Genomic DNA, 19191 nt, shown 5'->3' with positions numbered 1-19191 from the left:
AGACTCAGCATAATGCTTCCTTGAATAACTCAGACTCAGCATAATGCTACCTTGAATAACTCAGACTCAGCATAATGCTACCTTGAATAACTCAGACTCAGCATAATGCTACCCTGAATAACTCAGACTCAGCATAATGCTACCTTGAATAACTCAGACTCAGCATAATGCTACCTTGAATAACTCAGACTCAGCATAATGCTACCTTGAATAATTCAGACTCAGCATAATGCTTCCTTGAATAACTCAGACTCAGCATAATGCTACCTTGAATATCTCAGACTCAGCATAATGCTACCTTGAATAACTCAGACTCAGCATAATTCTACCCTGAATAACTCAGACTCAGCATAATGCTTCCTTGAATAACTCAGACTCAGCATAATGCTACCTTGAATAACTCAGACTCAGCATAATGCTACCCTGAATAACTCAGACTCAGCATAATGCTACCTTGAAGAACTCAGACTCAGCATAATGCTACCTTGAATAACTCAGACTCAGCATAATGCTACCCTGAATAACTCAGACTCAGCATAATGCTACCCTGAATAACTCAGACTCAGCATAATGCTACCCTGAATAACTCAGACTCAGCATAATGCTACCCTGAATAACTCAGACTCAGCATAATGCTACCCTGAATAACTCAGACTCAGCATAATGCTACCCTGAATAACTCAGACTCAGCATAATGCTACCCTGAATAACTCAGACTCAGCATAATGCTACCATGAATAACTCAGACTCAGCATAATCCTACCCTGAATAACTCAGACTCAGCATAATGCTACCCTGAATAACTCAGACTCAGCATAATGGTACCCTGAATAACTCAGACTCAGCATAATGCTACCCTGAATAACTCAGACTCAGCATAATCCTACCCTGAATAACTCAGACTCAGCATAATGCTACCCTGAATAACTCAGACTCAGCATAATGCTACCTTGAATAACTCAGACTCAGCATAATGCTACCCTGAATAACTCAGACTCAGCATAATGCAACCCTGAATAACTCAGACTCAGCATAATGCTACCCTGAATAAGTCAGACTCAGCATAATGCTACCCTGAATAACTCAGACTCAGCATAATGCTACCCTGAATAACTCAGACTCAGCATAATGCAACCCTGAATAACTCAGACTCAGCATAATGCTACCCTGAATAACTCAGACTCAGCATAATGCTACCCTGAATAACTCAGACTCAGCATAATGCTACCCTGAATAACTCAGACTCAGCATAATGCTACCCTGAATAACTCAGACTCAGCATAATGCTACCCTGAATAACTCAGACTCAGCATAATGCTACCCTGAATAACTCAGACTCAGCATAATGCTACCCTGAATAACTCAGACTCAGCATAATGCTACCCTGAATAACTCAGACTCAGCATAATGCTACCCTGAATAACTCAGACTCAGCATAATCCTACCCTGAATAACTCAGACTCAGCATAATGCTACCCTGAATAACTCAGACTCAGCATAATGGTACCCTGAATAACTCAGACTCAGCATAATGCTACCCTGAATAACTCAGACTCAGCATAATCCTACCCTGAATAACTCAGACTCAGCATAATGCTACCCTGAATAACTCAGACTCAGCATAATGCTACCTTGAATAACTCAGACTCAGCATAATGCTACCCTGAATAACTCAGACTCAGCATAATGCTACCCTGAATAACTCAGACTCAGCATAATGGTACCCTGAATAACTCAGACTCAGCATAATGCTACCCTGAATAACTCAGACTCAGCATAATCCTACCCTGAATAACTCAGACTCAGCATAATGCTACCCTGAATAACTCAGACTCAGCATAATGCAACCCTGAATAACTCAGACTCAGCATAATGCTACGTTGAATAAGTCAGACTCAGCATAATGCTACGCTGAATAACTCAGACTCAGCATAATGCTGCCTTGAATAACTCAGACTCAGCATAATACTACCCTGAATAACTCAGACTCAGCATAATGCTACCCTGAATAACTCAGACTCAGCATAATGCTACCCTGAATAAGTCAGACTCAGCATAATGCTACCCTGAATAACTCAGACTCAGCATAATGCTACCCTGAATAACTCAGACTCAGCATAATGCTACCCTGAATAAGTCAGACTCAGCATAATGCTACCCTGAATAACTCAGACTCAGCATAATGCTACCCTGAATAACGCTCATTAATTATAACATTGTAGAGCAGCAAAGTGTAAGTGGCAGCCACGAGAACACTGCAGCAGGCCTACTGGCCCATGCCAGGCAGGTCCAGCTCTCTCACCGGCTTAAGCCAATGCCTTAACCTAGTCAGGTCAGTTACATTCACTTAAGGAAGGAGCACATCATCTGACCCAGCAGCACAAGCTAGTCAGGTCCAACTCACACCCACCCACACCCACTCATGTATTTATCTAACCTATTTTTAAAACTACACAACGTTTTAGCCTCAATAACTGTACTCGGGAGTTTGTTCCACTCATCCACAACTCTATTACCAAACCAGTGCTTTCCTATATCCTTCCTGAATCTGAATTTTTCCATCTTAAATCCATTGCTGCGAGTCCTGTCTAGGCTAGATATTTTCAGCACGTTATATACATCCCCTGTATTTATTCCTGTTTTCCATTTATACACCTCGATCATATCCCCCCTAATTCTACGCCTTTCTAGAGAGTGCAGATTCAGGGCCATCAGTATATCCTCATAAGGAAGATTTCTGATACATGGGATCAACTTTGTCATCCTCCTCTGTAAGTTTTCCAGAGCATTTATATCCATTCTGTAATACGGTGACCAGAACTGTGCAGCATAGTCTAAATGAGGCCTAACCAAGGATATATAGAGTTGAACAACCTGAGGACTTCTATTATTTATACTTCTAGATATGAAGCCAAGAATTCTGTTAGCTTTATTGCGAACACTAATGCACTGTTGTCATGGTTTTAGATTACTGCTAACCAGAACTCCTAAATCCTTTCCGCAATCAGTAGTATTAAGATCTACATTATTTAGTTTATATGTGGCATGGCTATTTACCTGTCCAACATTTAGAACTTTGCATTTGTCAATATTAAACTGCATCTGCCACTTCTCCGACCATTGCATCAGTCTATTCAAATCATCCTGGAGTGCTCTAGTGTCCTCATTAGAATGAATTGGACGGCCTATTTTGGTGTCATCAGCAAATTTACTTATGTCGCTATTTATTCCCTCATCTATGTCGTTTATGTAAATTGTGAACAACAACGGGCCCAACACTGACCCCTGAGGAACACCGCTTGTGACGTGCCCCCATTCTGATTTCTCCCCATTTATACAAACTCTCTGCTGCCTATTCGTCAACCATACCTCTACCCAGGAAAAAATTTCTCCTCCTGTTTCGTGTGCCTTAAGTTTCCATATACACAATATCATATTCAATACCATGATCTACCTCCTCAAATATCTTAGAGAAGAAAGTTAGTAAATTCCTAAGACAGGAACGCCAATGTGAGGCTTCACTTGCGCTAAGAGTCACTCACAGCAGTCAATGTGAGGCTTCACCTGCGCTAAGAGTCACTCACAGCAGTCAATGTGAGGCTTCACTTGCGCTATGCGCCACTCACACAATAAGTGTCAGGGCCCAAAACTGTTCAACTGCCTCTATTACCAATAGACCCCTGGCTGTCTTCAAGAAGGCACTGGACAGGCACCTAAAGTCAGTACCTGACCAACAGGACTGTGGTTTGTACGTCAGTTTGCGTGTAGCCAGCAGTAACAGCCTGGTTGATCAGACCCTGATCCACAATGAGGCCTGGTCTCAGACCGAGTCGTGGGAGCGTTGACCCCCTCGAAACTCTTTCCAGGTAAACTCCAGGTAAACAAGTGGTAGGGTGTTTGGAAGTTTGTAGATGAATGGTTCAGGGAACCGACATGTTGATAAATTAGACACATGTGCAACTCTTGGGTATCTTTATTGAGGAAACGTTTCGCCACACAGTGGCTTCATCAGTCCATACAAAGGAGATTGATGGACTGGCCACATCGACTCAAGGTTGAGGGACTGATTACCTCATTCTCCTCCTGTTCTTCAAGATTCTCCTTTGTATGGACTGATGAAGCCACTGTGTGGCGAAACGTTTCCTCAATAAAGATACCCAAGAGTTGCACATGTTTGGAAGTTGATGACTCTGGGGTTGATCTGCAGCGACTCTTTCAACTTGACAACATCCACGATCACAACAATTAAAAATCAACGAAGATAAAAGCTTCTGGAACCACGATGGCTTATTTTTGTAAATTATTGTTTCTCCAAGAAATTACTAGAAATAAAATACAGTAATATACCATATATTTCGGGTTAATTTTTTTTTATCCGGCGAGCATGTCCGTGTACGTAGTGTTATAATGATCCAGCATTGAACTGTTTTACACTATGCTTCATGTCCAGGAATACACCCTCAGCTCGGAGCGAATTCTCAGCGCCGAGCGGGGTCTCAGCGCTGAGCGAGTTCTCAGCGCTGAGCGGCTGAGCGAATTCTCAGCGTTGAACGAGTTCTCAGCAATTAGCGAGAATTCGCTCAGCGCTGAGACCCCGCTCAACACTGAGCGAATTCTCAGCGTTGAGCGAGTTCTCAGCGATGAGCGGGTCTCAGCGCTTAGCGGGGTCTCAGCGCTGAGCGGGTCTCAGCGCTGAGCGGGGTCTCAGCTCCGAGCGGGGTCTCAGTGTTTGAGTTGAATGATTTACGAAACACAAGAACCATTGGATATTAGTGAATTTAACAGAAAAATATGCTATTAATTCGTTACCATCGCTTCCAGTTTGACCTGTCCCAGCACCTTACTTCTCTCAATACTAATTGTTATCGTGACTGATTTATTGTTAAATCCATTAGTCACAGTTTAAATGCTATAAATAATTTGTGATAAGTCATAGGCCATCAGCCACAGTAGGACTGGCACCAACACCCTGGTTGATCAGGCTACAAGCCAGGAGGCCTGGTCTGGAAGTGGACTGTGAAGGTGTTGATGCTTGGAAAACTCTCCTGGTATACTGGAGGTAGAATAGTTCCAGGATTTTTCCAGGTAGCCGTGGCCCTGTCAGGCAGGAAGCTGACTTAGGAGTTTATTATCTCAGAGGGAAGGAGATATATAAGTTGACTCACCTTATGCAATGGGCACCATATAACATTGTGTTTGGTGTCCCAGACTACGTGTAACACAGAAGACTTGGCCAGCTGTGGTCTCTTCGTACAAACTTGGCGCAGAGTTTCCGCTCGTCGTATCATCAGCTTCCTTCGAACCTCCAAGAACCTGCGATCCTTAGGGGACATCAAGGAATCGTCAGTCAGCATTATGCAGCATTTTATTATGTACATTGTTAATAAATACCAAAAGGAATTAGTCACAATAATCAGAAAAGAAAATCAATGAATAATAATGACTAACAAGCTTAGTCTCAATATTGACAAAACCTATTTCATTCAGTTTACAAACAGAGCTACAAATGTTCCACTTAACATATTGATAAACGGATCACCTGTCACAAGACTGACAGGGAAAATTCTTAGGAATCCACCCGGACAGTAGCCTCAAATTTCAGTCATATACAACAAATTTTCCAGAAAATCTCTATTCAATAGGCATATTACCAAAGATACGGTACTATGTTCGACAACCAGCACTCCTTGCCCTATATCACTTACTCATCTACCCTTATCTCACCTATGGAATTTGTGCATGGGGCTCAACAACAATAAATCATCTCAGACCATTAATAATCCAGCAAAATGCTGCAGTCAGAATGATAACAAATTCCCACTCCAGACAGCATACTTCACCATACTATATCTGCCTGATAACTCCCGAGCCTCTCCATCTGCCTGATAACTCCTGAGCCTCTCCATCTGCCTGATAACTCCCCAGCCTCTCCATCTGCCTGATAACTCCTGAGCCTCTCCATCTGCCTGATAACTCCCCAGCCTCTCCATCTGCCTGATAACTCCCCAGCCTCTCCATCTGCCTGATAACTCCCCAGCCTCTCCATCTGCCTGATAACTCCCCAGCCTCTCCATCTGCCTGATAACTCCCCAGCCTCTCCATCTACCTGATAACTCCCGAGCCTCTCCATCTGCCTGATAACTCCCCAGCCTCTCCATCTGCCTGATAACTCCCGAGCCTCTCCATCTGCCTGATAACTCCTGAGCCTCTCCATCTGCATGATAACTCCTGAGCCTCTCCATCTGCCTGATAACTCCTGAGCCTCTCCATCTGCATGATAACTCCTGAGCCTCTCCATCTGCATGATAACTCCTGAGCCTCTCCATCTACCTGATAACTCCTGAGCCTCTCCATCTGCCTGATAACTCCCCAGCCTCTCCATCTGCCTGATAACTCCCGAGCCTCTCCATCTGCCTGATAACTCCCGAGCCTCTCCATCTGCCTGATAACTCCTGAGCCTCTCCATCTGCATGATAACTCCTGAGCCTCTCCATCTGCCTGATAACTCCTGAGCCTCACTATCTGCCTGATAACTCCTGAGCCTCACTATCTGCCTGATAACTCCTGAGCCTCACTATCTGCCTGATAACTCCTGAGCCTCACTATCTGCCTGATAACTCCTGAGCCTCTCCATCTACCTGATAACTCCTGAGCCTCACTATCTGCATGATAACTCCTGAGCCTCACTATCTGCCTGATAACTCCTGAGCCTCACTATCTGCCTGATAACTCCTGAGCCTCACTATCTGCCTGATAACTCCTGAGCCTCTCCATCTACCTGATAACTCCTGAGCCTCTCCATCTGCCTGATAACTCCTGAGCCTCACTATCTGCCTGATAACTCCTGAGCCTCACTATCTGCCTGATAACTCCTGAGCCTCACTATCTGCCTGATAACTCCTGAGCCTCACTATCTGCCTGATAACTCCTGAGCCTCTCCATCTACCTGATAACTCCTGAGCCTCACTATCTGCATGATAACTCCTGAGCCTCACTATCTACCTGATAACTCCTGAGCCTCTCCATCTACCTGATAACTCCTGAGCCTCACTATCTGCCTGATAACTCCTGAGCCTCACTATCTGCCTGATAACTCCTGAGCCTCTCCATCTACCTGATAACTCCTGAGCCTCACTATCTGCCTGATAACTCCTGAGCCTCACTATCTGCCTGATAACTCCTGAGCCTCTCCATCTACCTGATAACTCCTGAGCCTCACTATCTGCATGATAACTCCTGAGCCTCACTATCTACCTGATAACTCCTGAGCCTCTCCATCTACCTGATAACTCCTGAGCCTCACTATCTGCATGATAACTCCTGAGCCTCTCCATCTACCTGATAACTCCTGAGCCTCTCCATCTACCTGATAACTCCTGAGCCTCTCCATCTACCTGATAACTCCTGAGCCTCTCCATCTGCCTGATAACTCCCCAGCCTCTCCATCTGCCTGATAACTCCCGAGCCTCTCCATCTGCCTGATAACTCCCGAGCCTCTCCATCTGCCTGATAACTCCCGAGCCTCTCCATCTGCCTGATAACTCCTGAGCCTCACTATCTGCCTGATAACTCCTGAGCCTCTCCATCTGCCTGATAACTCCTGAGCCTCTCCATCTACCTGATAACTCCTGAGCCTCTCCATCTACCTGATAACTCCTGAGCCTCTCCATCTACCTGATAACTCCTGAGCCTCACTATCTGCATGATAACTCCTGAGCCTCACTATCTGCATGATAACTCCTGAGCCTCTCCATCTACCTGATAACTCCTGAGCCTCTCCATCTACCTGATAACTCCTGAGCCTCTCCATCTACCTGATAACTCCTGAGCCTCACTATCTGCATGATAACTCCTGAGCCTCACTATCTGCATGATAACTCCTGAGCCTCTCCATCTACCTGATAACTCCTGAGCCTCTCCATCTACCTGATAACTCCTGAGCCTCTCCATCTACCTGATAACTCCTGAGCCTCTCCATCTACCTGATAACTCCTGAGCCTCACTATCTACCTGATAACTCCTGAGCCTCACTATCTGCATGATAACTCCTGAGCCTCACTATCTGCATGATAACTCCTGAGCCTCTCCATCTACCTGATAACTCCTGAGCCTCACTATCTGCATGATAACTCCTGAGCCTCTCCATCTACCTGATAACTCCTGAGCCTCTCCATCTACCTGATAACTCCTGAGCCTCACTATCTGCATGATAACTCCTGAGCCTCACTATCTGCATGATAACTCCTGAGCCTCACTATCTGCATGATAACTCCTGAGCCTCTCCATCTGCCTGATAACTCCTGAGCCTCTCCATCTACCTGATAACTCCTGAGCCTCTCCATCTACCTGATAACTCCTGAGCCTCACTATCTGCATGATAACTCCTGAGCCTCTCCATCTACCTGATAACTCCTGAGCCTCTCCATCTACCTGATAACTCCTGAGCCTCTCCATCTACCTGATAACTCCTGAGCCTCACTATCTGCATGATAACTCCTGAGCCTCTCCATCTACCTGATAACTCCTGAGCCTCACTATCTGCATGATAACTCCTGAGCCTCTCCATCTACCTGATAACTCCTGAGCCTCTCCATCTACCTGATAACTCCTGAGCCTCTCCATCTACCTGATAACTCCTGAGCCTCACTATCTGCATGATAACTCCTGAGCCTCTCCATCTACCTGATAACTCCTGAGCCTCTCCATCTACCTGATAACTCCTGAGCCTCACTATCTGCCTGATAACTCCTGAGCCTCACTATCTGCATGATAACTCCTGAGCCTCTCCATCTGCCTGATAACTCCTGAGCCTCTCCATCTACCTGATAACTCCTGAGCCTCTCCATCTACCTGATAACTCCTGAGCCTCTCCATCTACCTGATAACTCCTGAGCCTCTCCATCTGCCTGATAACTCCTGAGCCTCTCCATCTGCCTGATAACTCCTGAGCCTCTCCATCTACCTGATAACTCCTGAGCCTCTCCATCTGCCTGATAACTCCTGAGCCTCTCCATCTACCTGATAACTCCTGAGCCTCACTATCTGCCTGATAACTCCTGAGCCTCACTATCTGCATGATAACTCCTGAGCCTCTCCATCTGCCTGATAACTCCTGAGCCTCTCCATCTACCTGATAACTCCTGAGCCTCTCCATCTACCTGATAACTCCTGAGCCTCTCCATCTACCTGATAACTCCTGAGCCTCTCCATCTACCTGATAACTCCTGAGCCTCTCCATCTACCTGATAACTCCCCAGCCTCTCCATCTACCTGATAACTCCTGAGCCTCTCCATCTGCCTGATAACTCCTGAGCCTCTCCATCTACCTGATAACTCCCCAGCCTCTCCATCTACCTGATAACTCCTGAGCCTCTCCATCTACCTGATAACTCCTGAGCCTCTCCATCTACCTGATAACTCCTGAGCCTCTCCATCTGCCTGATAACTCCTGAGCCTCTCCATCTACCTGATAACTCCTGAGCCTCTCCATCTACCTGATAACTCCTGAGCCTCTCCATCTACCTGATAACTCCTGAGCCTCTCCATCTACCTGATAACTCCTGAGCCTCACTATCTGCCTGATAACTCCTGAGCCTCTCCATCTACCTGATAACTCCTGAGCCTCTCCATCTGCCTGATAACTCCTGAGCCTCTCCATCTACCTGATAACTCCTGAGCCTCTCCATCTACCTGATAACTCCTGAGCCTCTCCATCTACCTGATAACTCCTGAGCCTCTCCATCTGCCTGATAACTCCTGAGCCTCACTATCTGCCTGATAACTCCTGAGCCTCTCCATCTGCCTGATAACTCCTGAGCCTCACTATCTGCCTGATAACTCCTGAGCCTCTCCATCTGCCTGATAACTCCTGAGCCTCTCCATCTACCTGATAACTCCTGAGCCTCTCCATCTACCTGATAACTCCTGAGCCTCTCCATCTACCTGATAACTCCTGAGCCTCTCCATCTACCTGATAACTCCTGAGCCTCACTATCTGCATGATAACTCCTGAGCCTCTCCATCTGCCTGATAACTCCTGAGCCTCTCCATCTACCTGATAACTCCTGAGCCTCACTATCTGCCTGATAACTCCTGAGCCTCACTATCTGCATGATAACTCCTGAGCCACTCCATCTACCTGATAACTCCTGAGCCTCACTATCTACCTGATAACTCCTGAGCCTCACTATCTGCATGATAACTCCTGAGCCTCTCCATCTGCCTGATAACTCCTGAGCCTCTCCATCTACCTGATAACTCCTGAGCCTCTCCATCTACCTGATAACTCCTGAGCCTCTCCATCTACCTGATAACTCCTGAGCCTCTCCATCTACCTGATAACTCCTGAGCCTCACTATCTGCCTGATAACTCCTGAGCCTCACTATCTGCATGATAACTCCTGAGCCTCTCCATCTGCCTGATAACTCCTGAGCCTCTCCATCTACCTGATAACTCCTGAGCCTCTCCATCTACCTGATAACTCCTGAGCCTCACTATCTGCCTGATAACTCCTGAGCCTCACTATCTGCATGATAACTCCTGAGCCTCTCCATCTGCCTGATAACTCCTGAGCCTCTCCATCTACCTGATAACTCCTGAGCCTCTCCATCTACCTGATAACTCCTGAGCCTCTCCATCTACCTGATAACTCCTGAGCCTCTCCATCTACCTGATAACTCCTGAGCCTCTCCATCTGCCTGATAACTCCTGAGCCTCACTATCTGCCTGATAACTCCTGAGCCTCTCCATCTGCCTGATAACTCCTGAGCCTCACTATCTGCCTGATAACTCCTGAGCCTCTCCATCTACCTGATAACTCCTGAGCCTCTCCATCTACCTGATAACTCCTGAGCCTCTCCATCTGCCTGATAACTCCTGAGCCTCACTATCTGCCTGATAACTCCTGAGCCTCTCCATCTACCTGATAACTCCTGAGCCTCTCCATCTACCTGATAACTCCTGAGCCTCTCCATCTGCCTGATAACTCCTGAGCCTCACTATCTGCCTGATAACTCCTGAGCCTCTCCATCTGCCTGATAACTCCTGAGCCTCTCCATCTACCTGATAACTCCTGAGCCTCTCCATCTACCTGATAACTCCTGAGCCTCTCCATCTACCTGATAACTCCTGAGCCTCTCCATCTACCTGATAACTCCTGAGCCTCTCCATCTACCTGATAACTCCTGAGCCTCTCCATCTACCTGATAACTCCCCAGCCTCTCCATCTACCTGATAACTCCTGAGCCTCTCCATCTGCCTGATAACTCCTGAGCCTCTCCATCTACCTGATAACTCCCCAGCCTCTCCATCTACCTGATAACTCCTGAGCCTCTCCATCTACCTGATAACTCCTGAGCCTCTCCATCTACCTGATAACTCCTGAGCCTCTCCATCTGCCTGATAACTCCTGAGCCTCTCCATCTACCTGATAACTCCTGAGCCTCTCCATCTACCTGATAACTCCTGAGCCTCTCCATCTACCTGATAACTCCTGAGCCTCTCCATCTACCTGATAACTCCTGAGCCTCACTATCTGCCTGATAACTCCTGAGCCTCTCCATCTACCTGATAACTCCTGAGCCTCTCCATCTGCCTGATAACTCCTGAGCCTCTCCATCTACCTGATAACTCCTGAGCCTCTCCATCTACCTGATAACTCCTGAGCCTCTCCATCTACCTGATAACTCCTGAGCCTCTCCATCTGCCTGATAACTCCTGAGCCTCACTATCTGCCTGATAACTCCTGAGCCTCTCCATCTGCCTGATAACTCCTGAGCCTCACTATCTGCCTGATAACTCCTGAGCCTCTCCATCTGCCTGATATCTCCTGAGCCTCTCCATCTACCTGATAACTCCTGAGCCTCTCCATCTGCCTGATAACTCCTGAGCCTCACTATCTGCCTGATAACTCCTGAGCCTCTCCATCTACCTGATAACTCCTGAGCCTCTCCATCTGCCTGATAACTCCTGAGCCTCTCCATCTGCCTGATAACTCCTGAGCCTCTCCATCTACCTGATAACTCCTGAGCCTCTCCATCTACCTGATAACTCCTGAGCCTCTCCATCTGCCTGATAACTCCTGAGCCTCTCCATCTACCTGATAACTCCTGAGCCTCTCCATCTACCTGATAACTCCTGAGCCTCTCCATCTGCCTGATAACTCCTGAGCCTCTCCATCTACCTGATAACTCCTGAGCCTCTCCATCTGCCTGATAACTCCTGAGCCTCTCCATCTACCTGATAACTCCTGAGCCTCTCCATCTACCTGATAACTCCTGAGCCTCTCCATCTACCTGATAACTCCTGAGCCTCTCCATCAGCCTGATAACTCCTGAGCCTCTCCATCTACCTGATAACTCCTGAGCCTCTCCATCTACCTGATAACTCCTGAGCCTCTCCATCTACCTGATAACTCCCCAGCCTCTCCATCTACCTGATAACTCCTGAGCCTCTCCATCTACCTGATAACTCCTGAGCCTCTCCATCTACCTGATAACTCCCCAGCCTCTCCATCTACCTGATAACTCCTGAGCCTCTCCATCTACCTGATAACTCCTGAGCCACTCCATCTACCTGATAACTCCTGAGCCACTCCATCTACCTGATAACTCCTGAGCCTCTCCATCTACCTGATAACTCCTAAGCCTCTCCATCTGCCTGATAACTCCTGAGCCTCTCCATCTACCTGATAACTCCTGAGCCTCTCCATCTACCTGATAACTCCTAAGCCTCTCCATCTGCCTGATAACTCCTGAGCCTCTCCATCTACCTGATAACTCCTGAGCCTCTCCATCTACCTGATAACTCCTGAGCCTCTCCATCTACCTGATAACTCCCCAGCCTCTCCATCTACCTGATAACTCCTGAGCCTCTCCATCTACCTGATAACTCCTGAGCCTCTCCATCTACCTGATAACTCCCCAGCCTCTCCATCTACCTGATAACTCCTGAGCCTCTCCATCTACCTGATAACTCCTGAGCCTCTCCATCTGCCTGATAACTCCCCAGCCTCTCCATCTACCTGATAACTCCTGAGCCTCTCCATCTACCTGATAACTCCTGAGCCTCTCCATCTACCTGATAACTCCTGAGCCTCTCCATCTGCCTGATAACTCCTGAGCCTCTCCATCTACCTGATAACTCCTGAGCCTCTCCATCTGCCTGATAACTCCTGAGCCTCTCCATCTACCTGATAACTCCTGAGCCTCTCCATCTGCCTGATAACTCCTGAGCCTCTCCATCTACCTGATAACTCCTGAGCCTCTCCATCTGCCTGATAACTCCTGAGATTCTCCATCTACCTGATAACTCCTGAGCCTCTCCATCTGCCTGATAACTCCTGAGCCTCTCCATCTACCTGATAACTCCTGAGCCTCTCCATCTGCCTGATAACTCCTGAGCCTCTCCATCTACCTGATAACTCCTGAGCCTCTCCATCTGCCTGATAACTCCTGAGCCTCTCCATCTACCTGATAACTCCTGAGCCTCTCCATCTACCTGATAACTCCTGAGCCTCTCCATCTGCCTGATAACTCCTGAGCCTCTCCATCTACCTGATAACTCCTGAGCCTCTCCATCTGCCTGATAACTCCTGAGCCTCTCCATCTACCTGATAACTCCTGAGCCTCTCCATCTACCTGATAACTCCTGAGCCTCTCCATCTGATAACTCCTGAGCCTCTCCATCTACCTGATAACTCCTGAGCCTCTCCATCTGCCTGATAACCTGATCTCCATCTACCTGATAACCTGAGCCTCTCCATCTACCTGATAACTCCTGAGCCTCTCCATCTGCCTGATAACTCCTGAGCCTCTCCATCTACCTGATAACTCCTGAGCCTCTCCATCTGCCTGATAACTCCTGAGCCTCTCCATCTACCTGATAACTCCTGAGCCTCTCCATCTGCCTGATAACTCCTGAGCCTCTCCATCTGCCTGATAACTCCTGAGCCTCTCCATCTACCTAATAACTCCCGAGCCTCTCCATCTACCTGATAACTCCTGAGCCTCTCCATCTACCTGATAACTCCTGAGCCACTCCATCTACCTAATAACTCTTGAGCCTCTCCATCTGCCTGATAACTCCTGAGCCTCTCCATCTACCTAATAACTCCCGAGCCTCTCCATCTACCTGATAACTCCTGAGCCTCTCCATCTGCCTGATAACTCCTGAGCCTCTCCATCTGCCTGATAACTCCTGAGCCTCTCCATCTACCTGATAACTCCTGAGCCTCTCCATCTGCCTGATAACTCCTGAGCCTCTCCATCTGCCTGATAACTCCTGAGCCTCTCCATCTACCTGATAACTCCTGAGCCTCTCCATCTACCTGATAACTCCTGAGCCTCACTATCTGCCTGATAACTCCCCAGCCTCTCCATCTACCTGATAACTCCTGAGCCTCTCCATCTGCCTGATAACTCCCGAGCCTCTCCATCTACCTGATAACTCCTGAGCCTCTCCATCTGCCTGATAACTCCCGAGCCTCTCCATCTACCTGATAACTCCTGAGCCTCTCCATCTGCCTGATAACTCCCGAGCCTCTCCATCTACCTGATAACTCCTGAGCCTCTCCATCTACCTAATAACTCCCGAGCCTCTCCATCTACCTGATAACTCCTGAGCCTCTCCATCTGCCTGATAACTCCCGAGCCTCTCCATCTACCTGATAACTCCTGAGCCTCTCCATCTGCCTGATAACTCCTGAGCCTCTCCATCTGCCTGATAACTCCTGAGCCTCTCCATCTACCTGATAACTCCTGAGCCTCTCCATCTGCCTGATAACTCCTGAGCCTCTCCATCTACCTGATAACTCCTGAGCCTCTCCATCTGCCTGATAACTCCTGAGCCTCTCCATCTGCCTGATAACTCCTGAGCCTCTCCATCTACCTGATAACTCCTGAGCCTCTCCATGTACCTGATAACTCCTGAGCCTCTCCATCTGCCTGATAACTCCCCAGCCTCTCCATCTGCCTGATAACTCCCCAGCCTCTCCATCTACCTGATAACTCCCCAGCCTCTCCATCTACCTGATAACTCCCCAGCCTCTCCATCTGCCTGATAACTCCCCAGCCTCTCCATCTACCTGATAACTCCCCAGCCTCTCCATCTACCTGATAACTCCCCAGCCTCTCCATCTGCCTGATAACTCCCCAGCCTCTCCATCTACCTGATAACTCCCCAGCCTCTCCATCTACCTGATAACTCCCCAGCCTCTCCATCTGCCTGATAACTCCCCAGCCTCTCCATCTACCTGATAACTCCCCAGCCTCTCCATCTACCTGATAACTCCCCAGCCTCTCCATCTACCTGATAACTCCCCAGCCTCTCCATCTACCTGATAACTCCCCAGCCTCTCCATCTGCCTGATAACTCCCCAGCCTCTCCATCTACCTGATAACTCCTGAGCCTCTCCATCTGCCTGATAACTCCCCAGCCTCTCCATCTGCCTGATAACTCCTGAGCCTCTCCATCTGCCTGATAACTCCCCAGCCTCTCCATCTACCTGATAACTCCCCAGCCTCTCCATCTACCTGATAACTCCCCAGCCTCTCCATCTGCCTGATAACTCCCCAGCCTCACCATCTGCCTGATAACTCCCCAGCCTCTCCATCTACCTGATAACTCCCCAGCCTCACCATCTGCCTGATAACTCCGGAGCCTCTCCATCTGCCTGATAACTCCCCAGCCTCTCCATCTACCTGATAACTCCCCAGCCTCACCATCTGCCTGATAACTCCCCAGCCTCTCCATCTGCCTGATAACTCCCCAGCCTCTCCATCTACCTGATAACTCCCCAGCCTCTCCATCTACCTGATAACTCCCCAGCCTCTCCATCTGCCTGATAACTCCCCAGCCTCTCCGTCTACCTGATAACTCCCCAGCCTCTCCATCTACCTGATAACTCCCCAGCCTCTCCATCTACCTGATAACTCCCCAGCCTCTCCATCTACCTGATAACTCCCCAGCCTCTCCATCTACCTGATAACTCCCCAGCCTCTCCATCTACCTGATAACTCCCCAGCCTCTCCATCTACCTGATAACTCCCCAGCCTCTCCATCTACCTGATAACTCCCCAGCCTCTCCATCTGCCTGATAACTCCCCAGCCTCTCCATCTACCTGATAACTCCCCAGCCTCTCCATCTACCTGATAACTCCCCAGCCTCTCCATCTACCTGATAACTCCCCAGCCTCTCCATCTACCTGATAACTCCCCAGCCTCTCCATCTGCCTGATAACTCCCCAGCCTCTCCATCTACCTGATAACTCCCCAGCCTCTCCATCTACCTGATAACTCCCCAGCCTCTCCATCTACCTGATAACTCCCCAGCCTCTCCATCTACCTGATAACTCCCCAGCCTCTCCATCTACCTGATAACTCCTGAGCCTCTCCATCTGCCTGATAACTTCCCAGCCTCTCCATCTGCCTGATAACTCCCCAGCCTCTCCATCTGCCTGATAACTCCCCAGCCTCTCCATCTGCCTGATAACTCCCCAGCCTCTCCATCTGCCTGATAACTCCCCAGCCTCTCCATCTACCTGATAACTCCTGAGCCTCTCCATCTGCCTGATAAGAACATAAGAACATAAGAAAGGAGGAACACTGCAGGAGGCCTGCTGGCCCATACTAGGCAGGTCCTTTACAATTCATCCCACTAACAAAACATTTACCCAACCCAATTTTCAATGCTACCCAAGAAATAAGCTCTGATGTGAAAGTCCCACTCAAATCCAACCCTTCCCACTCATGTACTTATCCAACCTAGATTTGAAACTAAACAAAGTCCTAGCCTCAATAACCCAACTAGGTAGACTGTTCCACTCATCAACTACCCTATTTCCAAACCAATACTTTCCTATGTCCTTTCTAAATCTAAACTTATCTAATTTAAATCCATTACTGCGGGTTCTCTCTTGGAGAGACATCCTCAAGACCTTATTAATATCCCCTTTATTAATACCTATCTTCCACTTATACACTTCGATCAGGTCTCCCCTCATTCTTCGTCTAACAAGTGAATGTAACTTAAGAGTCTTCAATCTTTCTTCATAAGGAAGATTTCTGATGCTATGTATTAATTTAGTCATCCTACGCTGAATGTTTTCTAACGAATTTATGTCCATTTTGTAATACGGAGACCAGAACTGAGCTGCATAATCAAGGTGAGGCCTTACTAATGATGTATAAAGCTGCAGTATGACTTCTGGACTTCTGTTGCTTACACTTCTTGATATAAATCCCAGTAATCTATTTGCCTTATTACGTACGCTTAGGCATTGCTGTCTTGGTTTAAGGTTGCTGCTCACCATAACCCCCAAGTCCTTTTCGCAATCTGTATGGCTAAGTTCTACATCATTTAACTTATAAGTACTAGGGTTATGGACACTCCCAAGCTTCAGAACCTTGCATTTATCTACATTGAACTGCATCTGCCACTTTTCTGACCAAGAATAGAGTTTGTTTAAATCCTCCTGAAGTTCCCTAACATCTACGTTTGAATCAATTATCCTACCTATCTTTGTGTCATCGGCGAATTTGCTCATATCACTAGTAATTCCCTCATCAAGATCATTGATATATATTATAAACAACAACGGGCCCAAGACTGATCCCTGTGGAACGCCACTTGTTACAGATCCCCACTCGGATTTAACCCCATTTATGGACACTCTCTGCTTCCTGTCAGTGAGCCATGACTCGATCCACGAGAGCACTTTTCCCCCAATACCATGAGCTGCCACTTTCTTTAACAGTCTCTGGTGCGGAACTCTATCAAAAGCCTTACTAAAATCTAAGTAAATAATATCAAATTCTTTATTGTGGTCAACAGCCTCAAAAGCTTTACTGAAGAAAGTTAATAAATTAGTTAGACAAGACCGGCCTCTTGTGAATCCATGCTGAGTATCATTAATCAAGCTATGCTTATCGAGATGGCTTCTTATAATCTCAGCTATAATTGACTCTAGTAATTTGCCTACAATTGAGGTCAGGCTTATTGGGCGGTAATTTGACGGTAACGACTTGTCCCCTGTTTTAAAAATAGGAGTTACATTAGCCATCTTCCACATAACAGACACTACACCTGTTTGAAGAGATAAATTAAAAATATTAGTTAATGGTTCACAGAGTTCCATTTTGCATTCCTTAAGAACCCTTGAAAAAACCTCATCAGGACCCGGCGACTTATTTTGCTTCAGTCTGTCTATCTGCCTCACAACCATCTCACTAGTGACTGTGATGTTACATAATTTATCTTCTTCTAGCCCACTGTAAAAATTAATTACTGGAATATTGTTAGTGTCTTCCTGTGTAAAAACTGAGAGAAAATAATTATTTAAAATCAAGCACATTTCATTCTCATTGTCAGTAAGGTGCCCATAGTTATTTTTAAGGGGACCTATCTTATCTCTAACTTTTGTTCTATAGACCTGGAAAAAACTTTTTGGGTTAGTTTTAGAATCCCTAGCAACTTTAATTTCATAGTCCCTTTTAGCTTTTCTTATCCCCTTTTTAATGTCCCTCTTAATGTCAATATACTGATTCATAAGATGACCCTCACCTCTTTTGATACGCCTATAAATTCCTTTCTTATGCCCTAGTAGATATTTGAGCCTATTATTCATCCATTTTGGGTCATTTCTATTTGATCTAATTTCTTTATATGGGATAAACGCTCTTTGAGCAGCATGTATAGTGTTCAGAAAACTGTCATATTGATAGCTCTCTTCGTTACCCCAGTCAACAGATGATAAGTGTTCTCTAAGCCCATCGTAATCTGCTAAGCGAAAATCTGGGACTGTTACTGAGTTATCGCTACTATCGTACTTCCATTCAATGCTAAATGTAATTGATTTGTGGTCGCTAGCACCCAGTTCCTCTGAAATTTCTAAATTATTAACAAGGGATTCATTGTTTGCCATAACTAAGTCAAGCAGGTTATTTCCCCTTGTAGGTTCTGTCACAAACTGCTTCAAAAAACAATCCTGAAATACTTCTAAGAAGTCGTACGATTCTAAATTCCCAGTCAAGAAATTCCAATCAACATGACTAAAGTTAAAGTCTCCTAGAATTACTACATTATCGTGCCTTGTGGCCTTAACAATTTCCTCCCATAGTAGTTTCCCTTGGTCCCTATCTAAGTTAGGGGGACGGTATATCACTCCTAAAATCAGTTTTTCATGCCCCTCTGA

At 46.8% G+C, this 19191-nt stretch overlaps 1 protein-coding gene across 1 annotated transcript in view; it reads right to left on the bottom strand.

The window, feature by feature from the left end:
* Positions 1–19191, bottom strand: part of LOC128703087 (carbohydrate sulfotransferase 11-like) — a 237080-nt gene that overhangs the window by 177098 nt on the left and 40791 nt on the right. Inside the window, exon 2 of the mRNA XM_070103663.1 lies at positions 5166–5321. Coding sequence (XP_069959764.1) covers positions 5166–5321 — 156 coding nt within the window. The remainder of the gene's footprint in view (positions 1–5165; positions 5322–19191) is intronic.

This window comes from Cherax quadricarinatus, chromosome 86, assembly GCF_038502225.1.
Source record: "Cherax quadricarinatus isolate ZL_2023a chromosome 86, ASM3850222v1, whole genome shotgun sequence".
Lineage (NCBI taxonomy): Eukaryota > Metazoa > Arthropoda > Malacostraca > Decapoda > Parastacidae > Cherax > Cherax quadricarinatus.
The sequence above is the reverse complement of the archived record's forward strand: the minus strand, read 5'-3'. Positions and strand labels throughout refer to the sequence as shown.